At 32.4% G+C, this 24655-nt stretch overlaps 2 protein-coding genes across 2 annotated transcripts; both read right to left on the minus strand.

Moving 5' to 3' along the window:
• Nucleotides 1-956: 956 nt before the first annotated feature.
• Nucleotides 957-4606, minus strand: LOC114749377 (glucan endo-1,3-beta-glucosidase 1-like). The gene is made up of 4 exons (XM_028937889.1): nt 4323-4606; nt 2955-4244; nt 1997-2024; nt 957-1335 (listed from the first exon to the last, which is right to left on the minus strand). Exons 1-4 carry the CDS (start codon nt 4402-4404, stop codon nt 1161-1163), a joined length of 1575 nt encoding a protein of 524 aa, XP_028793722.1. The 5' UTR covers nt 4405-4606; the 3' UTR covers nt 957-1160.
• Nucleotides 4607-12369: 7763 nt separating this feature from the next.
• LOC114749378 (5'-adenylylsulfate reductase 3, chloroplastic) lies at nt 12370-15156 on the minus strand. Its single transcript, XM_028937890.1, has 5 exons — nt 14992-15156; nt 14711-14866; nt 14458-14581; nt 13079-13880; nt 12370-12934 (listed from the first exon to the last, which is right to left on the minus strand). Exons 1-5 carry the CDS (start codon nt 15074-15076, stop codon nt 12704-12706), a joined length of 1398 nt encoding a protein of 465 aa, XP_028793723.1. The 5' UTR covers nt 15077-15156; the 3' UTR covers nt 12370-12703.
• Between the last annotated feature and the right edge of the window lie 9499 nt (nt 15157-24655).

A 24655-nucleotide genomic window follows, 5' to 3' on the forward strand; every position in this document is an offset into this window, starting at 1 on the left:
TTTTTCAAATATTAGGATACAAATTTGTCTGAAAAATTTTAATAAAATACTAGGTAATTGATAGCTTTTTTGAGTGTAAATTTATTTTAAAAATTTGAAATCATAACAATATTGCTCTCATTATTAACAGTGAAAATAACTATTTTAACAGTTAACTTTAAATACTAATATTTCAGGCAAAAAAAGATAAATTTCACATCAAAATTCTTTTATTTCCTGCCAGCATGTTATACATCAATCTTTTACTGAAAGAGAAGACATTTATCCATCAATCTCAATATGGATATTAAATATAAAATTTCTGAAAAAATATATAATCAATAAAAGAATAGCCTGTCTAACAATCCGTGTGCATAGTTCATATGTCCTGTCCACAACTAAAGACCAATCCCTCCCAAGACATAAAAGATCAAATACTACTTCTAATTTTAATTATGAGACTTCATTTGCATTCTGTAAATAAAATTTTATAATTAGAACTAGAACTAATAACTAATATTCTCTCCAATTCAAAATACAAACTAAATTTTCTTAAATGGGTTAGTTTTTTTTTATAAGATAATATTCAATTTTACCCTCATATATTCTCTCTCCTCTTTAATTTACTTATTCACCTTACACATTTATTATTTTAAATTGATTTTAATTAGTTTTTTTAATAAACATAATAGAAAAAATTCAGCTCATATTTTGAACCGAACCGAAAAAGAGTATATGCGAATTTCGCCCCATCCAATAATAACTTCAATAAGATCTCTCTGACACACATGGTTAGGAATCCAATTCCTCTAGTCCTCTCGAATCACAACATATTTAGACTCAATTATCTACCAATTGTGCGCGAACACAATAGTAATTCATGGTTGAGTTGAGACAAAATGGACCCTCCAATGCGATTAGCATATTTTAATTAATTAACAATTGACAAATATAATATAAATGAATAGATAATTTAATTACAAGAACCCAGGATGGATTATAGATTATTCACCCTCCTCCGATCAAAATGAAGCATCTACACATAAACACAGAGGGCATTGCAGGTCACCCACAGTTTCTACTCTCTAATCCTCTACCTTAAGAAACTCAAAATAATCCCTACATTATCCCCAAAAGAAAGAACAAAAATTGATTTATTTGAGCCTCAGCTTAGCTTAGCATCAAAAAAGGAACAGCATCATCATCATAAAGGGCAAGGCTGCAGCGAAGGAAATGTGCAAAACGTTTTTAAGAGCACTTATTTTGATGCTGCTCAACCTTAACTTGTTATTCCCTGCATTGCTGGATTGAGTAGTAGAATTGGATCCTTGACTCGTCTTGTTGCTTATTTTCTTACTGCATCAAACACAACGAAGGAACACGCTCAGAAAAAGATGCAGATACACGTGCATGTGCGTATTCATATATTACACTCTCCTGCTTTTATTATAATATAAGGCCCTTCCCTACAATCTCCGAAGTATTTTTTTTAATCATTTGCTTTGATACCAAGATAGCAATCTCCCAACTAACTAAACAACCTTCTCTAATCAACTGACACTCGTCGTAATTTTGGAATTTCGAAAATGCGAACTAGTTTTAACCAAAATCTTTAATTTATGTAAAATTATTAATATTAATAGGTCTTTATGAGAGCCAAAGGGAGTATTCTATAGTTGAATATAAGATTAGTCTTTTCAATTTTCAAAGGGGTAGTCTTAGTTTATCCCTGTGAAAAATTAAATTAAAACGCTTATATGCATCCTTGTATTTATTTTCTAAATCACAATGGACTAAGCCTACCAACCCAACCATTTCTTTTGCCCGTCAGACCCAACCAAATATAGTCGGGTCAAACCGGTCTCACCAGACTGCTAGACTCATGTACAACCCTACTCATTGCCATCCCTCTTTTACATGATGTTAAAAATACTGAAAAATGAAAGAAAAAGGTCTCAATTATAGAAGCATGGCACTAAAAAACAAGAGTGCAACAAGAAAGAGGAGTGTTTCTCACCTTCCAGGAAATATACAACTCCCGTGACCTGCAATGGTATCCCCACAAGAAAGAAAAAGAGGAATTAACACTAGTGTTTAACTTGGACTACACAACAAAGAGAAACCACACAAAATATGTGGAGCCACATCAAACAGTGTTTTGGCGCAAGCAATGGACCTTTCAGAGAAATTGATGTTAGAAAGCTACTTCCATATGAAGGGAATCTAGAAACATGGCTCAAGAATCGTTTCAGTTGTCAGGTGGTTCTCTAGGACACACAAACTAGTATCCGACTACAAGTCAAGGATTGCTTCATGTAGATGTAGTTGCCTGATATGTCCAGGGCAATGAAATCACAAGACCCCTCTGTTTTCCAATTTTCTCACATCAAAGGCTAAATTGTATATTCAATGTGGATGCCACACAAAACGCTTTCACGGAATTCATAACTCAAGCCTCACTTCTTCTATTTCTTGCTTCCTTGTATGATTTTTCATACTCTGCTACAATATTAATACCATAACTAGGCCAAGTAAACTAGGTTTTCCGATGAAAAATAATGGCAAATGTTATGTTCTGACTAAATAAAATAATTTTAAAAGGAATTGTGATTTCTTTATAATAATAATAATGCATTAAGCATCTGATAGAAAGTGTAACGCATTAGGGTAGAATTTGTACAGAATATTATTACTTCTTTATTTCCACTCACTTCTTAGTTTTCCTCCTCTATTTCTCTCCAAACACCCATTATGTAGTGACGGTGACCTGCTAAATGCAGAGCATCCAGATACCCGAAAAAACCGCACATGCATCTAAGAGTATTGAATCTATTTTTCCTCAATACTTTATATTGAGAAAACTATAAACTAAGGCACCTAATCAAGGTTTTGAAAGATGTTGATGTTCTTCCTTAAGATTTCCCAATACTTTCACACAATAAAGAAAAGAATAAAATAATTATAGTCACACGTACTTGGATCAGTGGTGGTGATGATAGCCACTCCTTTGAAGTCACAAGATCCAGGAGCCTTCCCTTCTTTCTGATAATAGCTATCAAACGCATAGGAAGCATGGCTCTTCACGTTATTAGGTTGATAGCAGCTCTCTCCAGGTTGAATCTCTGAACAATTCGCCTTCCCTGGTCCACAAGCCCAATCCAATGCAGCTTGCAATGTCTTCGTATCAATCCCATCCATGGCAATACAGTATGTCTGATTAGTTGTGTCATTCGCCAAAAAGGTCCCAATTCCGGACACATGAAGCAGATAAGCCGGTGTAGTGTTCCCGTAAAACAGGCCCCAATTCGCCTCCGACACCGGCGGAGCCCTCAAGTCCTCATTGAACAACTCATATATGTACACGCTCGAAGTAGTTTCTGGGTGCAAAGGGGTTCCACTTCGATCATAAATATGCTTGATCAAGTTCGAATTGTAGGTGTCTGCATTGTCTTTGGTAGCATAAGGCTCTTTCGAATCGCCCTTGGAAGGCCACCCTGTTTCAGTAACAAGAACCACAACATCGGTGACATTGAGATTTTTCATGGAAAAATAGGCAGCATCAATCATAGCATCGAGCACATTCTCGTAATGAAGCAGGGTATTGGGATCCACCATTTCTTTTGAAGGCGTCAAAGGTTTGAACAAGGCATTGTCCAGCGGAACAACCCCTTTGTTCTCCATAAATACATAGTAAGGATAAAGATTCATCATCAATGGCGACCCACTTTTAGAAAGAAACTGAAGCAGAGGAACGATATAGGAAGCTAGGGTTTGATTGAAGAAAGCCTGAGAAGGAGGAAAAGGGTCGAGAATGATTGAAGACGCATGAGGGGTTGAAATCTTAATCTGGTTATGGAGATTCGAAGCAACGAGAGCATTGTAAAGCGATTGAATTGCAGGAAGAATAAGTGGAGCTGAAGACGGAACGGAGGTCAAAACCTCGTCGCCGACGGCGATTCCGGTAATGAGTGTCTCCGGGTAGTAAGCGACGACGTTTCGGTTGATCCAGGAAGCGGCTGTGGAGTTGGAAGACCCGATTGCAAGGAGCTGGTTGTTGGGTACTCCGATCACGACCCGAATATTGGTTCGGGCCAAAGCTTTGATAATGTCCTGGTCCGCATCGTAGAGACGAACATGCGTTATCTTCTGAAGCTTCAGAAACGCAACCAAGTCCGACGAAGAAGGCAGATTCGAAACGTCCGTGCCAATATTCACACCCACGAAAGGCTGTCCGTCTTCCTTTTGCTCTGCATTGGAAGATTCAGCTGCAAAAAATCCCTAAAAGTAGTTAGAGGACAAAGTTAATCGCAAAAAGCAGAACAGGGTTGGTCAGTGATTATCACCTGGCGATGAAATGAGAAGTTCAGAAATGGCAAAGAAGAGCAAGAAGATGCGAAACAGAAGGTTAAGCTTAGAGTTCGCCATTGAGAAGGAGCTTGAACTTCACATCCTCATCCTCAAGTGCTTCTGGTTGTTCAGCTACAGATTCTTGCATTATCTTCTGAAAAGCTTGTGCTTTTTTTGTCAGGAAAAGAACAAAAATGATCAAAAATAATAAATATACGGTGGTCCGTGGATAGTTGCAGAGCAGTCTTGAATGGCAGAACAAAGAAAAGAAGATAGTTGTAGCTAAGCTAATGGGAGCGTCCTGAGTGTTCACTGCAATTTCGTGCTTGACGGTTCGATGACCTTTTCCAGTGTGAAATGTCTAAATTAACCCTGCGAACCTTAAGTTCTCTGACGTCCGGCCTTCACAGTTCCGAATGTGAAAGGAAAAACACTCATTGTAAGTTACTTTAATTCTTAATATGAGATATATTTAACTAATTTGATTATTAAAAAAATTAAATAAGTTAGTTAATTATAAAAAATATAATATATTTTTTTAAAACATCATAATCATTTTTCTTAATACTGTATCCCTCTCTTATACTTGATTATGATTGAGGGAGTATTCATAGAGATAATTTGAAAAAACTAATAAATATAATAAATGAGTATTGTATTTAGGATCAAAACTAACTTAACAATTGGGTCTTATATTAAGGATAAGAAAAATATGTTATTATTCTCCCTCCCATTCAAAATATAAAATAAATCTTATTTATTTATATTTGTCAAAAAAATTAGTTAAAATCAGCTCAAAGCAATAAATATGTGATGCATGCGTTCTTTTCAGATTGCTCTGATTAATAAATAAATTTTTTTCAGATATATTTTTATTAATAAAAAAAAATAGAAAATACAATAAATAAATTAAAGAGAAAAGAGAATATATGTTAAAGGTAAAATTAAAAAAATTATTAAATATTTAGACAAAAGTAAATGTTATCTTATAAAAAAAATAAGCCGCCCCAACAAAGTTTATCTTATATTTTGAACCAGAAGGAGTATTATGAAGATTTAAATCTTAATTACTCTTACTAATCCTTATAACAGACTTCAAATATCTAATTTTTGAATAAAAAAAATCAGTTAAAAATAATAAATAAATTAGAAATATATTTTTATATGAGAAAAATGAGAAAAAATAATGAAAGAGGATGGATGAAAAAAAATATAATAAGAGAGATCACGGCACATGAGAGAGAATAAATAATTAAAAACAAAGTTGACAAAAAAATGTATTAAATATTAAAACAACTCTAAAATGAAACTTATAAAATAAATTACACTCCTATCTAAATTTAAAACTTATAAATAAGAGCGGAAAGAGTAGTATCCATTAATCCATGTTATAAGTTAGTTATAATTATTTATAATTTATTTTTATGTATTAAATAATGCATTAAATTGATAACATTTTACAAATTTGCGTTTACCAAATTTTTTTCTCTACATGCATTTACTAATCATTTTTAAATTTTTCTTCTCTTTTTTTGAATAAAAATTAAATAAAATTAAAATTAAAAATTAATTACTAAACACCTAACAAGTCACTTATATTTAGAATAAAAAAATTTCTTTTTAAGTGAGTGATCTTTAAAAAAATGCAAAATGACAGCATTAAAATAACAATTGAGATCGTTCGGGGTTTAGGCATGAACCACGCTGCTTTTAATGGGATTCACTTTCATTGGCCCGATCAATGTTTCACACTTCCCCTTGACGATTAAGTGGGCCTGTAGGGGTGATCATGTAATTTAACATTTTTGGATGGGCCAAGAATTAAAAAATATTACTACTATTTGTGCCACTAAGAAATGTATAGAATATTTTTAATTCCAAATGTAAGGCCTCGAATCTTTGATATAGATTTGTTTTATGTTTGCAGCAGTACAATGTGACATGTTTCAAAAAAAAACGCGCGATATTTGGCTTGTGCTTGAAGGAGGCGCCACTAACTCTCTGCTAGGGTTTTATGTTTCAAAAAATGATATGAATATAATGAAATATAATTATAGAAAATGAAATGCAGTATTCCTACGGTCCTAAATATAAACACATTTTATTTACACTATAAAATTAGTCTTATATTTAGAACAGGAGGGAGTAATATATAAACTTAATACTATTTTTAGTCCTTAAAATCTAATCTAATTTTGGTTTTGATTTCTAAAATTTAAAACCAATAATTTTAAACTCTAAAATTTAAAGCCCATTGGCTTTGATTATTCTTTCAGGACCAAAAATGCTATTCTAGCAATCAAAAATCTTCATTGTTTTAGATTTCAAAGACAAAAATCAAAATGAAGTCAAACTTCATGGAGCAAAACTAGTTGTTTTGATTTTCAGAGATTGAAACTTAAATAAGGTCAAATTTTAAGGACTAAGATGACATTAACACTAAAATATATTACAAAGCATTTGTCTCGTCTGTTATTAAGAAATTATGAAATGAAATTTATATTTTTTTGGGGCAAAAAGGATAAAGAGAAGTTTATATTTTAGTTTCATAAAAAATGAAAATAAGTGTAAAATGATTTCTTTAACACTATCAAGATCGAAAATGGAGGGTGTATATATCCATTCATTGATTCAATAAGCTTGAATCGAGATTAAATTAGCCAAAATGTTGTCATAGTGATTACCTAATTGTTGTAATACTCCTCCGGTCCTTATTATAAGACCCAATTTGACTTTTTATTTGGTCCTAATTATAAGACCCAATCCATTTTCTCTTTTATATTTATGCATTTTTTTCCAAGATAATCCTTTTAATAATGATAGTTTTAGTCAATATACTTAATTAGTAAGGATATTTTAGGAATAACAACACTTATTTATTATAAATAACCAACTTAACTTACTTCCTTAATCTCCTCAAATAAGTCAATTGGGTCTTATAATTAGGACCGGAGGAGTATGTTAATAATGAGGATTATAATTACTTTATTGTAATCATTTTATTATTAATATAATTCAATCTTTTATTTTTTTTAATAAAAAAAGTCCTGAAAGACGCTGCCTGCTGAAGTCTTTTTTTAACCATTTTAATTAAAATCTGTTTAAAAATAATATTAAAAAATAGATAAATAAATAAATCAATTTCTTCCCTTTTCAATTATAAAAAAGTGCAAAAGAGGAAGTCTTTATGAGCAGATTGGAAGAGAACAGGCCTTTTTGTTTTTGGCCAAGGAAAAGTCGCACAGTGACAATCATGCTCATCCAATTTTTTTAAAATGTTATTTTATTCACTTACACTACTGTAGATTATTAAAATAATTTTTGTGATGTTGCTTAACTTGATCATTAGCATTTTTAATTAATCAATTATTATAAGTACGACAAACTTTCTTTCATTGGAAACCTCATTTACCCTCACGGGTCGTTTCCTTTTATTAAAAAGAATTTTACTGTACGTGTCAGTAATTACAAAATATATAATACATGCCCCATCTGTTAAAGATAAATAGTATTTTCCGGTCCTAAATATAAGACTCCTTTCGTTGTGTAATTTATACTGCTAAAAGAGTATTATATTTAGGATCGGAAGAATATGTATATAAGCAAGTAAATAAGATACTAAAATTTAACATATATATATATATATATATTAATAGAAGACCCTGTCATAGTGTCATATTTTATCGAATATTGATCCCACGGGATTTTTATTGAATACTCCTCTAACCCTTTATGTAAAACATAATTAACTAATTTAAATAGATTAAAAATATTAGTTAAATTAGTTAATATGATTTTTTTAAAACGCTCTAATTATCTTTTTTTAATTTTTTTCCCTCTTTCTCCTACTTAATTATTTTCAAAAAAATATTAATAGAATTAATTTGAGAAAAAAATTAATAAACATGTAAAATACTTACATGTAAGTATTGTGTAAACCTTTTTAATACAAATATACTCCTACAATACCTATAAAAATACGTTGGCAGAAAAAATACTTACAAAAATACGAAACACGCAACTCAAAAAAGATAGTAGAACACATCGCATCTCTCACAATTCATATTATATATATATATATATATATATATAAAATACTACTTGCAAATGGCAATGAGCAACAATAATGTGGTACTGCTTTTTAAAGTAATATGAATTTTCAAAAAAAAAAGTTTTAAAAACGTAATATCAAAATTTAGTTATAAAAATTTAGTATTTTATTTTTCACCTGAGTGCTGAATATAATTTCTTTGTTAGGAAAGACAATAGCTGAACAGAGTGACAGAATCATATGGTCACACAAACACATGCAAAACGTCAAAGACAGGCATAAGCCTGAAAGTTACAGCTCAGCTTCAGAATAAAAAAACAAACCTTGCCAGTTTCGCTACTCCCTTACTTTAAAGGAGGAAAAAGTTAAGCACTAGTATATAAATACAGTATAAAAATAATGATAATAATTAGGTAAAATTGGTTTAAAATCTTCTTTGACAAATTAATTGAGGAATATGACCTGCAATAAATATAAAGTTGTGAGTCCTTCAAGTATCAATAAGTTTGATAAGAAAAAGATCACATTGCCTTAACAGATAGTAATTACATATGACAATGCTCATTTGCATATGACAGATGCCTATTTGCATATAAGTTAATAGCATAATATGAATGCTAATTACATATAACCGATGCTTACTTGCATATAACGGATCCCTACTAATCACATATGGATTTATTATGTAAGATGAATGCTCATTTGCATATGATAGATGTTCACTTGCATATGAAGGATCCTTTGCATATGCAAGTGAGTATTCGTCATATGCAATGGATTATATGAAAATGAGCATCATATGCAATTAGTCATATGCAAGTGATAATTTATTATATTGAAATGAGGATATGAGCATCCGTGCTATATAAGTAAAAATTCATCATATGTAATTAGCACTCCCAGGGTGGTGTGATCTTTTTTCTATCATACTTGCTAACACTTGAGGAGCTCACACCTTTACCTTTATTGCGGGTCCCATTTCCTAATTAATTTGTTGAAGGGGGATTTTTAACCAATTTTTCCTAATAATTAGGTGAATGTTTACAAAATATGATAAATGAATCCCTCCATATATAATTTATTTACATTGATACAAATAAAAGTGTTTTATTCAATCATCTATTTAAAGATTAATATATTGAAACAAATAAAAACAATTTTGTTATAAAAAATATTAGTTTTATAACCAATAAAAACATTTGTTCTTTTTTTTAATCATTATTACATAAAATTTAGCTTAGCTAGGTCTAAAGACTCGATAGAATCGAGGCATATCTCTGGGTTTGGAGAACGCTTACCGATATACCACTCTGATCCTTATTGTTAGTCACTTGTATGGAGATTTTAGTCCTAAATGTAAGTTACTTGTACCTATTCTTTTTTAATTAAAGGGACAAATATACTAATAGCCTGAAGTTACAAGTGGAATCAAACTCATGATCTCCTACTTACAAGGAGAGCTTATGCTATGAGGCTATTGGTAGTCACTTGTACATTATTTAATACTCTTCCAGTCCTTAATATAATACCCATTTAACTAATTTGATTAAATTAAAGAAGTTAGATAAGTTAGTTAATTATAAGAAAAGTGACGCATTTTTTCTAAAACACCATAATCATCTTTTTTAATACTCCCTCTCACTCTTCTACTTGATTATGGTTGAAGGAGTATCCATAGGGGTAATTTAGAGAAAATTGATAAATATGATAAATGAGTCTTATATTTAGGACCAAAACCAATTCAAGAATTGGGTCTTATATTAAAGATAAGAGGAGTACTTCTTTTCAATTTTGCCCCTATTGATTATAATAAACAATTAATTAACTGTAGCAGTGTTTTGGCTCCATATCTCTTTAATAAGGGCAAAAGCAAAAGATTTCATCTGTTTAATGTTCTAATTGATATATGAGAAACTCTTACAAGTGACTAACAATAAGAACCAGAGTAGTATTTATAAATTGTGCACCAACAAGCTATTCACATTAGCAAATCAAAGTTTAAACTCATGATCTTATAAATTTTGAGTTACCTTCTCACCAATTGGACTAATTTCACGCAATGGTTTTATTAGATAATGATAAGTATTGCGTATCCTGTCAGTACTGTAGTATTACTCAACGCAAACTAGATTTTATATGTTTATAGAGGTAGTACTAGTAATAGATAAAAATACAGTGCCAAGAACATTCCAGCAAATTGAATAAAGTCTTCGGATGAATAATAGGATTCAAATTTGTGAAGATTGTGGTCCTAGCACGCGCACACTTTGCGGTGATTAGGAATTCTAATAGCATAATCATGACAACAAATCTAACCAAAATATTTTTTTTTAAAGAAAAATCAAGGCAACAAATTTAATGCTTGCTTTATCAGCATATAAAACGAAACTTCGGGCTCCACTAACTTTCCAATCATGAGCAGGGTATCAATTGCCAGGTTGAACCTTTTCTTTACAATAATTAGCAAACTTAACGGTGATTAAAACATTTAAAAGGAGCTTTTTCAATTATGATTTGTGAGGAGAAAAATTTTGTCCCGATTTATATAAAAATACCTATAAGTAATTAATAAAAGCAGATACAAAATCAATGATCAGAAAATTGCATGTCATAACAATTAGACAAAAGTGTGTCTTTTGTGGTTAATTTTAGGCATGTTTTATTTTAGTCACTTAATTGACTTTTTAATCCTTCCAAATTTAACTTTGTTAGTTTTGTTAATACAGTATTAATATTAGATAACCAAAACTGTTTTTTAAAAATAATTAAGATATCAAATTGAAACTTTATATAAAATTAAAGGATTAAATATGCACTCCTGCCTTTTAGTATATTAAAAAAAATGTACTTTTGCCTATATTTTTTATGAATCATATTATTTCACAATTATAAATAATCTGCCTCATTAACACATTAATCCAACCCTCCCCCGGCAAATCAATAAATGAAAAATTTTGGCCTAAAAGGCAAACCCTCTTTTTTTCATATCATATTATGTAATTAAGATCATAGACATTCTATACAATCAATATAAATAACAATTTTATCTAAAAATAATTTAAGTTACTGATAAAATGTTTATCAAGAAAAAATAATAACTTTCATGCACAAGCATGCTTTTGGATAGGTGAGGCTTGAATTTTAGAATTGGGCGATTATGGATTTGTTTAGTTTTTTTGTTTTGAAAACAATTTTTTGTTTTTAAAAACAGAAAAACAAAAAAAAACTAATTTGGTAAGTTGTTTTTAGTTGACTGTTTTAAAAAACAAAAACAGTAACATGTTTTAAAAACCAAAACAACTTTTACATGTTTTCTTATTTTTGTTTCTGTATTTTTTATTTTTTGTTTTGAAAAGTTTTGAGAAATCTTCTTCTCTTCTCACCTAATATCCACCCCTTGTTATTATCAACGACAACTATGACCTATCAAGTATGGTTTTTTATAGGTTTTTTTTTTCAAACATGATTTTTTAAAAATTATTATCCAAACAAATTCTTTTTTTTTTTTGTTTTCAAAACTTGTTGTAAAAAACAATTTTATAAAATTGTTTTGAGAAGAAAACAAAAAACAAAAACAAACAAGCCCTACATTTTTTTAAGTTTGAATTTTACAATCGGGTGAATTTTTTTAATTAAGTTGCAAGCCAAATGCTATGCAGTTCGAGCTCTTGATCAGTGCCAACATAAGGCACCACCACACCACAAGGACATTGGCAGAATCGGGCGAATTACTTTTCCAACATAACTATACATTAATGGGAGAATTGCAACAAAATCTAAAATATATACACACTTACTAAAAAGTTTCAATAACAACTAAACAAAATATAATAATAAATTTCAGAATAGAAAATGAAAACTTTTATTAGAATTTGGCAATTATATTTCTTCTTTAAGACTTTATTATAATTTTCATTACATCAATCCATCTCGGTGCTCATGAAATTTTTAATGATTCAATCACCCGACGTTGCATTCAAAGAAGAATCAACTTGTCAGGACACCATTTGGCAATCTGATATCATTAAAAAACACTCAAACTATACATATCATGATGCAACCATTCCTGAGGAATATGGTCTATAGAATGAACTTTGGGATTTTATACAGCCAAAGAGTAGCTTGCAATCCAGCCAAAGCCTGCTTACATACAGAAAGGCCACTACGGTCATATTCCAACGAGAGATCTAACAACACTGGAACTAGGATCTATAATTCCTTGTTGCAGAAAACTTCAGTCAAAACTGCCTTGCTTATACCCTTCCCCAATGAATTCCCAAAATCTTTTAAAGGAAGATCTGTTTCTTGCTGTTTTTTTTTTTCCAATCACCGGAGGGCATTCACAAACGCCATCAACGAGTTAACATCTCTGTTTTCAGAAGGATACTTTATTGGGCGAGTTGAATGCTTTGGGAAAAACAGTATTGTTGGGAAGCTTCCCAGCTGCAATTCACTCTTTGCATATTCTTTCTGCTCTCCATCTGCTCTGAATTTCCCAACCTTCACCCCTGACCCTGCCAACTTCTCTGCTAACTCAACATATGAATCTTCCATTCCCTATTACAAGCCAGCATCAAGCATCTCATTAGCCAACCATAAACTAAGAAAACAGCTATTTTCAGACAGGTAATGGCGTATCAGAATCACAGCCACGCGCAATAGTTAGAATATGAATATATGAACAAGGGCATTATTGTTTACCTGACAGAAACGGCACCATGGTGCATAGAGAACAACAATCCAGGGGTCTTTTCGGTTCTCCAAGTTGGCCAAGTTCTCAATTCCATTCCTAGTCAAGCTCACCACGTTCTGGGTGTTGAAAATGTCTACAACTTCTGCGGTGTCATTTGCTTGGGCGACGCCATTCCCATTCCCATTGAGTTCTTGCTTGAGATTTCCTTTGTGAAGGCCACATTCCTTAGCTTTGGCATCCTCCCACCACCACCTTCCTTCCCTTTCATGTTGTCCTGGCAAAACTGGCCTTGTGCATGGCTCACAACCAATAGAAATGTACCCTTGTGAGTGCAATGAGTTAACAGGAACATTCATGGTTCTAAGAAAGTTCCAAACGTCATGGCCTTTCACATTAGCCACTGGGTTCCACTTCACTAGACTACCAATTCCACCATCCATTCCTTCAAAAACTGGATCAACCTGAACAACAGGTACCTCAGACCTTGTGCCTGGTGATTGGTCTTTTCTTTGTCCAGTGATCCATGCTCTGAGGCCTTTCAAGGCCCTCCTTAAGGGCCTAACCTTCCTTACTCGGCAGCATTCTTGGTGGCCGTCCTCATAGAATGAGAAGAGCCCTTTGTTTCTTACTAAGGCCTGAACCTCAATGGTATCAGGGAACATGTACTCAATGCGAATTCCATAATGTTTCTCAACTTCGTCGAAAAATCTGTAAGTTTCTGGGTTCAGTCGTCCAGTGTCCAAACTGAACACCCTGAAGGGACGACCCGTCAAATGTGCATACTCAATCAAAGCTACATCTTCAGCACCACTGCACGGAGGCAAAGTTAACCATTAAAATTCAGACAACACATTCACTGCTCAAACATATACCCGCTAAAAACTAATCACGTCAAGTGTTTTTGTGTAACAGCTTAAGAAGTTTGAGTTGCAGTGGTGTTTGATTCACAACCACAACCTCCACAACCAAATGGTTCAGAGTTAAATCCGTGATATTCTCATTTCTTACCAGAAAAATACTAAATTTCAGCAGATGATTAGATGCATTTTCTCATGCATGAAATCAGAGTTAAGTCACCTTCTTCACGGTTTATGAATGGTCCGAGATTATATATTAATGATAAACTTTAAACACGAGCCTTCGTCCAAACCGTTTGACCTTTTGGATTGAAATAATCATTTGAAACGCAATGGCTTTTTTGGTCAACAAATACTTGTGTTGCACAATGAAGCTTCTATGAAGGGGGAAAAAAACAGCACTAACAAGATTCTTCCAAGGAGAATCTTAACGAAAAGGCGCATTAGAATTTCTACCACTTGAGAGAAAGTTCATCAAAAGGGATCATCACTAATAAGCTAATAGCCACTTATTGCTTTCTAATGCCTACCTGAAAGCAATAGCAATGTCGTTGCCGAATTTCTCCAGGGCTTTGTCTATTATTTCAAGAGGGGAAGCATTACTAAGATCTCCTGCCAATTTCTCATAATCTTCCTCTTCTTTCTCGACAACCTCTGCAGAATCAGAAGAATCACCCACAGAACATCACAACCTTGCCTGAGTGGCTCCAATCAATGGGAAATCAAAAGTCAAACTCGAAAAGCAAAGGGGATAAATTTAAAAAAAAAAAAAAAAAAGCATACCAGGAGCAACGGTGCTTGCTGCAAGGGGAACAATTGAATCCTTCCGCGGGGGTTCAGCGTTTATGGAGTTCACCGAGCACCGTCTTTGAGACAAACTCAAAATTCGGGAAGAAACATGGGATTTCTCAGAAACTCGAAATAAACCAATTGACGGAGCTGAAAGAGGAAATTGCCATTAATGCTCAGCATTAACCGAACAATTGAATTAAATTCGAATCATAATGTTTGACCGAACCTGAATATTTTCTTAGCAGCCAAACAATCCAAATAAACTAATTTACCTTTAGGCTCGGCCGAGGAAACCAATCTAGAAAAGCCAGAACTTGAAACCGCAGTTGAAGAAGAAGATGGAGCAGCAAGGGCCATTGGAGAAATCAAAATCTAAGAGGTTTCAAAGATTTGGGGATTTGGGTGTGTGAGGGAGAGGATCTCTTGCGGGTTAGATGTGTGTGTAAGCCACGAGAATAGAAACCGCAGATCATATATAGAAGCCGAGCAGAGCAAGGCGGCCTTTCAGGTGTGGAACCTGGACGTGATTTGAGGACAGAGGGAGATGCGTACGTGGCGAATGGGGGTTGGACTATTCGGAACCGTGGCAAGTGGCTTGCTTGCGCGGTCCAGTTTTCGGCATGAGACCAGGATGTCATAAAGAATCACGAAGGAATCTTCGGTTTTCTTCAAATGTTTTTTTTAAAATAAATATTCTTTCTCTGATTGGACAGATTGCATTTATTAGTTATATATATGAGGTGAGTGAGCTCTTTTATATTATATACGGCGGTAACGAACAATGTACGGGGGGAAAAAAACGATAACGAACAAACGCCCCTTTGAAAATTCAAGAGAAAAGAAAAGTGAGGAAAAACGAATTCAACAATAAAATTCTAATAATTTTCCTATATAATAAAAATTAGTTAAAGTAATTATTTTATAATAAATATATATTGATTTTTTTAAAAAATACCTCTTTAAATTATATGCACGTGTAACTAGTTAGGACTAAAAACCATCTTACTACTAATAAGGATACTTTTAAAACAAAATTATAAATTTGAAATCAAAACAAATTTCTTATCCAACTCTTATATTTAAAATAGTATTATATTACCCCTCGTCCCTGGGTTCAGCTGGCGAAGGGATCGAACACTCTCACCAAAAGGAGGGGGTTCGATCCTGGGGAGTGCCACTTTGTTGTGACTCCAGTCACGACGATTGGGAGGCATCTTCGAAGCCAAGGCCTCAGCTCATAACATGTGGTGATCCCTCACGTGGAGGTTTCCCCGTCCCAGTAAAGCTACGGCGCTGGGTAGGGCTGGAGTCAAAGGTTAGTTGCCCTGCCCTTGGATCGTAGGTGAGCCCAACCCCTTTCCTAAAATTTTGTTCACCAAAAAAAAAAAGTATTATATTACTCCTCCGATCCTTAATATAAGACCGATTTAACTAATTTGATTAGATTAAGAAAGTTAGGTAAGTTAGTTAATTATAAGAAAAGTGACACATTTTTCCTAAAATACCATAATCATCTTTTTTAATACCATAATCACCTCTTCTATTTGATTATGGTTGAGGGAGTATCTATAGGGGTAATTTAGAGAAAATTGATAAATATGAGAAATGAGTCTTATATTTAGGACCAAAACCAACTTAAAAATTGAGTTCTATATTAAAAACCGGAGGAGTAATATTTTATATATGATAATATCAATTAGATTTTGGAAATATTAATTTTATGTTTGTGTTGAAGGGAATACAAGGGGAGAGAGGAAATATTTAGAGAAAATTAGTGTAAAGTTTGTATTTGAAAATTTTATTGGTAAGAAGAATTTTAATTTGATTAGGGATTTTTTATGTATAAAATTGTGCAAAATATTAATTTTTTTGTATAAAATTACGTTAAATATTTCTTATTAATAAAATTTCTAAATGGAGACTTTTCATCAACTTTTTTAAAACTTTAATGACTTCAATTTTTTGGGGAAAAAAAGGATTAGTGAGATCATAAATTTTTAATTGAGAAAAAAATGTAAAAAGAAAGAGAGCGAATTCAATTAAAATCTTTCAATTCTATTTCTTTTTCTTTTTAAATGGAGCTATTAAAATCTCACGTACCTCCTTTCTATTCCCCTCAAATCCAACACAACAGACCATAAAAAATGTCTGTCTGGGATGAAGGAAATGAAAAAGATGAGAGTGGGAAAAAAAATTTAATGAGTTTAATTCAAAAATATGTTGAAGTGAAATTAAAATTTTTTAAATCAATTTTTTACTATTTTATTTTACATTTTATCCTTATTAAAAATTTATAACTCTTTTTCAATTTTTTTAATTAAACCGGTTAAATTTTTTTTGCCTCTTCCTTTCTTTCCTCTCGTACCGACATGGGGTGAAGGAAAACTCATTTTACAAATAGTCTAAAAAACACTTTTAAAAAGTGTTTTCATACGAGTCGAGACAAAATTCTTTTTACATCTTTATTTTATATACTGTAAAATCACCTTTAAAACTATAGTCTACCCAAACACTCCAATAAATAATACATGGATCAACTGTTTACACAATAACTTTACAAAAAATAATACTACCTCCAATTCTAATGAAAAAATTTTGTTTGTAGATTATAAATAAGATTTTATAATTAGGAATAGAGATAATAATGTGAATGACTGGTTTCAAAATGAAAAGTTTGCGTGGATTTTAATCCAAGTTGACTATAATTTTAGAGATGAAATCCCATGTTTTCAAATACATAAACATATATATATGTGGTCGAAAAAATACGCACACATATATATATTGAACAAAATTAGGAGGAGAAAAAAAAGACAAAAACAAAAAAAGGAAAGGCTCAAATTGGGAGGGGACAAGTTTCAAAGCAACCACGAATTCAAGGTTTGGCTGTCATGGATGGCATCACACACACGCATGTATATATTGATAAGGACCATTATTTATTTCTCTGTGGTGTGAAAGGTGGAAAGACAACCTGTGGTCAAAAAAAAAAAAAGGAGAAATTTAATGATTTTAAAACTTTTTCTTGATTCCTGTAATGGTGAAAATGACTCTGACAATGGACGCGGAAGCATGTATATGCTATGATTAGACCCTAGGGGCTGACATCATCGCTTACAACTAACCAGAACGTTAATTTATTCTAATAAAAGACGGAAAAATATAAGAAAATCCTATCTAAAAGAATTAAATAAAAAAGCCTCTTAAAATCATCAAATTAATTTGAAATTTTAAAAGACCTCATTGTAATTAATCTCATTTGTTTAATTATCAAATTATTTTTATTTTTTAAAAAAGTATGCATTAACAACTCAAAGTACAATCGTTAACAATCTAAAGTATAATGATTAACAATTATCGTGGTAGTTATTAATAACTTATGTATTATATTTTTGTGATATGTTAAGAAAATATGTTGTTAATACTTGTCGTGATAGTTGTTAATCATTATACCTTAGGTTGTTAATAACTGTTCATTTAGTTGTCAATATATACTAAAAAAATAAAAATAATTTGATAATTAAACAAATAAAATTTATTGCAATGAATTCTCTTAAAAATTTAGAATAATTTGATAATTTTAAGAGATCTTTTTGCATTTAATTTGTTTTAGATGGGATTTTATTACAGTTTTTCCTAAAAATACCTGCTAGTATTTATTTGGAAGAGTTGTTAAGAAATCTCAAGTAAAAAAATATAATTACTAAAAAAGTTACAATAATATAAAATAGTTTGTAATGATAATTTTTAGAGTAATAAATAATCATTGCTCATTTATTATTAAAACTTGTTAGTAATTATTTTTTTAAAACCTCATTATAATTCTCTCCGCTTATTTTGTGTTCGGAGGGGTAAAAATCTCTTTATGAGCCAGTGAATCCAAGTCCTACCCCCCAAAACGACATTCATGGAATTCATAGAATGATGAAAACTATTACTATATAAAGGATTAATATATTTTAGTTCCTAAAATTTAATTTCATTTTAGTTGTAGTCTCTAAAATTTGAAACCAATAATTTTGATTTTTAAAATTTGAAACAAGTTATTATCATCCTTAAAATCTAACTTTATTTTAGTTTTAATCCTTGTTTTAAATATCAAAAATCTTAAGCTAGACCAAAATAAAATAAAATTTCAAGACTAAAATCACATGTTTAAAATTGCAGAAATCAAAACTAAAATAAAGTCAGATTTTAGAAACCATAACCATTGATTTCAAATTTTAAGAACCAAAATTTAAATAAGATCAAATTTTATGAATTGAAAATAATTTTAACTCTTATATAAAGGTACAAATACTTCTAATATGTTGCCGTCCATAATGCGGAAATAATTAAGGGAAAATGACACTAAGGTCCCACACAAGGAAATATGCTACAAAATAGTCTTTTGAAATCTGATAATTAATCACAAGTCCTATAGGGACTTAACTACAATAATAAGAATGTCAAAAAGACATTATTACCCAGTAATGTAGAAGAAAAGGGCGCTCATATTTCTCACGTGATTTAAAGTTGATACGTGTAGGAGAGAAGAGCTAGAGAAAGAAGAAAGTGGCCATTAATGATGAGGCATCTTTTCGATCACCATTAGTGAACTCTAAAGAGCTTCCATTTTAATCTCTCCATACTTTCAGGTTTGAAACTTTCTTCCCCTCCTCTATTATAGCATTTTGCTTGACAGATTGTGTTTGGATATGGAAATTCAAAAAATCATTTTTACTTTTAGGTTGCAAAGCTTTTGTTTTTAGTCTAATATGAACAAGTTAATCAATAAAAAGGTTGTGTTTTTATTAGGTGTGGGTTGGTGATTTAAGTTAAGGTTTCATTATAGGTGGGTAGGATGATGATGAGTGTTCTATTTTTGGTTATATTGTGAGTAATTTAGCTCTATTTTAGCATAGTTTAGTGTGAAAGGCTAAAGAAGATGAATGTTAGTGTGGGTAGTAACCTTTCCTGCGAAATGGGATGTTGTGTTGTCAATATAGGATGTGAAAGTTGTCAATGGATGTCGTGATAGTTGTCAATAATGCTGCTTCACTTGTCAATAACAACTGGATGATCGTTGATGCAAGTTTACATTAATAGTGGCCAGTATGTCTGGGAATCATCTCTTTTGTTTTGTTCATATAGAGCATAAGTTTATAAGTGATTGAGAAGATGATATGAAATATGTTGGAGGTAGTGTAAGAACAGCAAGTATAAAGGAAGGAACAAAATGAGGATCGTTAGGATGAAAAACAGATAGAAGAAAAAAAATTGAGTGAAGCAGATGTGGATTTAGACGGAGAATAAAAAGAACAAAATGAGGATCACTAAGAGCATGGGAGAACTGAATTGAGAAAATCTACAAGAGCCATAGCAAAAGGTAAGGCTCTTAGGTCTCCATGGGTGGCAGATAAGGAGAAGGGTGGGAAGAAGAGAACATTTGATGAGTAAGTATTTAATTTTGTTTTGTTTGTATTGGGAAAGAAATATGTTATATAAGTTGCTGAATGTTCTGTTTACATTAAACCATTTGTTGAGATGTATGGCTACCATTTGACTTGGGCTGAACTATATTGTTTGCAAAATAAGCAATGGATAAATGATAGGGTAAAGCACTTGTAGATATTGTTTAGTGACTGAGTTATGTAATGTAACATCTTGGGTTTTATTTTGAGTTTAATAGCCCTTTAACCCTAATTTTTGAGGATAATTGGTGTTTAAGCTTGAATCGTGTTATTTGGTTTGGGACCGCAGTGAACCCAGGGAGTTCAGGGAGTGTGTCATCTCTGGAAGGTTTCGTCATGGCAAAGTAAGGGTTATGCCGCGGTGAAGGCTATCTGGGTGAGCGAGAGTTTCCTCTCCGAAAACTTTCACTGTAGCGAAGATTGGAGTTTGCCGTGGCAAATTAGGGTTTTCTGGAGAGCAAATCCCTCTTGGGATTAGTTTGCCGTGGTGAAGTTCTGAGTTTGCCACGATAAAGGGTCCGCATTTATAAATACGCAGGAGGGGTCAGTTGTGCAAAAATTTAAATTTTTGAAGGTGGGAGTTGGAGCTTTACTAGGGTTTTGAATTTTTGGCTTAGAGGAGGTATTTCTAAGAGTCCATTGCCTCAAGTAAGTGATTTTAACCTCTAATCTACTCTTTCTCTTGATATTTTTGAGGATTTTGTAGGGAAACCCTAGGGCTTTCTAGTTTCTGAGGGAATTGAGGTTTTTGACTGATTGTTTTGAGTTTAAATGATTGCTTTGAGTTAGTCTAAGTATTTAATCGGTGTAGTTTTCTTGGATTTGAAGATTTTGAAGTGTTGGGAATTTAGGGTTTATGAAAATGGAGGTTATGATTGAGGATGACAATATAGTGGTTGAGTTTGAGTTTTGTGCATTGCGTTATGTTAAGGAGGGTTAAATAGGATGTTTAATCGGTTTAAAATGTTGTTAAGGCTTTAATTGTTCTAATTGGATGTTTGGGTGTTGAATTCCTATAGTGGGTCTTTGAGGTTATGAATTCCATTAATGTCTGAAAGGGGAACTAGAATGGTAATAACCTCTTGTGGTTTTGGAGTGTTGCCTTGATGGTTATACCCTTTTGAGTTGGGTAGAGTTTTGATAGAGGTTGGGAATTTTGTGTCTCCAAATATTGCTTTGGCCACATTATTAGTTTAAAAGCTAGTACCTGGTGGTTGTATGTTTGTTTGCTTGCGTAGACCTGGTTGTAAGTCTTGTTGGTGCACAGGCCATCGTGGTGGTTTATTATTCCTTGCTTAGGCAAGAGATAACCACTTTCCAGTGCTTGGTATATGTTATTATAGTATTGTGAGTGGATTTATATTTCTGTGCTCCAAGTAATATATGGTGTTCTAAAGGTAGTTTGTATATTGAAAGTGAAATTTGTCTCTTGGGGTTTTGTATAATACCGAACGTATTGGGACATTTCTGAAAGATATGCCACTGATTGAAGTTACTTGTGAAATGGTGTATTTACTCTTCAGTAAAGATGTTTGAGCATGATACATGTGTTGGGATTTGGTGAGAGACTTGATTGTTACTACCACGTGGTAAGGCCTCCATTAATACATGATGATTGGCTCTTTATGTTCCTCATAGTGAGGGATAGGCCTTTTGGCTTGTTACGTCCCTCATAGTGAGGTATAGGCCGGGTTCGGCTCTCGAAAATCTCCCAAAGTGAGGGATTTGGTAATGGGTTGCATTATTGCACTTGTATGATTTGTTGTGGCTATTGTGTATATTACTACTTATTAATTGTCCCACTTGACACCTCACGAGCACTTATTAGTTTGTACTCTGAATTGGAAAGATTGGTTACTGGGGCTTTTGTCTCACCCCGTGGTTTATAATGTTTTCAGGTGAAGGTTCTAGGCGTGCGTCGTCAGAGAGGAACGCGGAGGCTTGAGCTTAGTTAGCTGTAATGCCTTTGGCCTATGCTTTATGTATTGTTGGATTGTATATTACCACTCATAGGGCCATTTTGGAAATATTTTGCTAATACAATAGTGGTGTAAAACAGAGTCCCTTTTGATTTCTTGTCTGGTTGGCCGAAGGCCACTTATTATGTTTTATGAAACTTTGATTTACATTATTGGAAAACAATTGGATGGGCTGATGTTGATATTTTTTGCTACCCGGGCCGGAAGCTTGGAGGCCCAACAGATGTTAACGAATGATTTGGTTGCATGCAACAGATTGGTTTGGGTTTTGGCCCACAGGTTTCAATGTTAGTTTCAAATGTATGCGAAATTCTTTTCTACTATGATAGGTTGTCATACGTTTTTCCTTTTTTACCATAGTAGTGGCTTTATATCGAGTTTTATAATGTATTAGAGAGGGCGTTTTTACAATTATGTAATAATCATGTTGACTAATTGGTTGTGTTCCATATGCAGTTAATGTCTATAGTGGCTCATACTTTGGTGGGTGTTTAGAAAGAAAATAATGATAGAGTGATCAGGCATTTATTTTCATCAGAATTCATGCAAAAAATGGTGGAAAATCCATGGAAATGGAATTTGGAAGACCATGAAAGAGAAGTATTGCCAACATTTAGGATATAATATTGAGTATAACTTCATGTTCGGGCCTACCGGGTTTATTGGTCACTGGTTTTGTTATGTTATAGACATAAGAAGCATAAGATTCTATGCCCTTAATTCCATGGTTGACACTCTCACATTTATGAGGTTACAGCAGCAGAAAGAAGAGGCAAAAGATGGGAAGTAACTGATTGAAGTGAAAAAGAGGAGGAAAAAACACAGAGAAATAGATGCAAAAGAAAAACTTGCAACAGGATGCATATGAATTAGTTGTTAATGGTCGTTATCATTCACGACATTAATAGTTGTCATTCATTGTATTATCACTTGTCATTATGTGTTACAAAGTTGTAATTGCATTAAATTCTTTTTTTTTATGCAGAGAAATTGCTTCTATCAAATACCTTTTAGGGTGAAGCCACAACTATTTGAGTATGAGGAGCAAATAGATAATCAAGTTAACTAGGCCAAAGTCCATATGCAAATTGATACGTGAGTTGGATTGGTTGACTTTTTTATTTATTTCTTTTCAATTATGGTCAAAGATTCAAAAGTATGAATGTTGCCTACAAGGATTCATGAAGTGTGGATGTACTCACATGGTTACAAATGTGGGATGGGACAGTTTATGATGATTATGGGTACACAATGCTGAAGTACTCCCATGAAGACCTCTGTGATTTGAAAGTTGGTTGCTTGTGGTGGTTTGTTAGTCACTGAAACAACTTGCATATGGAAAAAGTCTTGTCTATGCTTTTGGAAAAAAGTCACATTAGAAAAAGAAATAGAGATCTTTATTGTTCATATCGGTTGTGCTTGTAAAATGGCAGTTGTATTGAAGTCATTAAATGCTGTGATGAAAAATAGTTGATCAGACTGTGCTTACAATTTATGGTGCCACTTTTGACAATTTTATGTGGTTGCATTGACAAGTAAATTATGTAGTTAATATCCATGGACTAGTGCACAAGTAGTATTATTGCTTTGTATTAAATTCATGGATAATCTAATTCCATGCAGCCTATTACTTTATGTGAAAGTGTTATTTATTTGAAATTTCCAATTAAGTTATGTTTAACAAAGTAATTCTAAAAATGACATTAAACAGTAGAAATTTAACAAGTTATAGTGGCCTTATTATTAAGTCAATGTGTGGATATTAACATTTGATATTGAAAATTTTCAGAATTGAAGGTGTCATTTATTTAAATGTCCAATTAAGTTATTATAACTTAAAATATAATATTCACCAAAAGATATGTTAATTAGATGACAATTTTTTTAAAACTTAACAAGTCACAGTGCCACCGTTGACAAGTCACGGTTCATTTGTTGACAGGTCTGATAATGCTCAATCTGTTGCAGTGTCTAGAGCAATCTGCCACGGCCTCTAAAGCAAAAAAGGATGGAGATGCATTCTGTAATAGGCACCATGGCGTCTAAATGAAATTCTATGCCCTTGATTCCATGGTTGACAAGTCACAGTGCCACCATCGACAAGTCACAATACAATCATCGATAAGTTAGAGTGTCACCGTTGACAAGCCAAATGGTATTTGTGATTTATGGATTTTTTTAAGTTAACAAATGTCACATTAGTCTAGAGGATATATCAACATTAAATGACCCTATATAACTTGAAATCATATGTTAGATAATTATATCTACGGTTTATATTGACAAGTGATAGTGTAGCCAATGATAGTATCACCATTACAAGTGATGGTGTAGTTTTTGATAATTCAATTTATAATTTATATAAGTAATAATATATGTTTAATAATGATTATATACGATATTATAACCAAAATGTAATATGTCAAATAATTGAAAACATCATATGATATGTCAATATTATGCAACTTCAATTCACATTTTAGATAACTTGCACTAGCGGATTA

This window comes from Neltuma alba, unplaced genomic scaffold, assembly GCF_004799145.2.
Source record: "Neltuma alba isolate B1F8T4 unplaced genomic scaffold, ASM479914v2 tig00006021_pilon, whole genome shotgun sequence".
Taxonomy (NCBI): Eukaryota; Viridiplantae; Streptophyta; class Magnoliopsida; order Fabales; family Fabaceae; genus Neltuma; species Neltuma alba.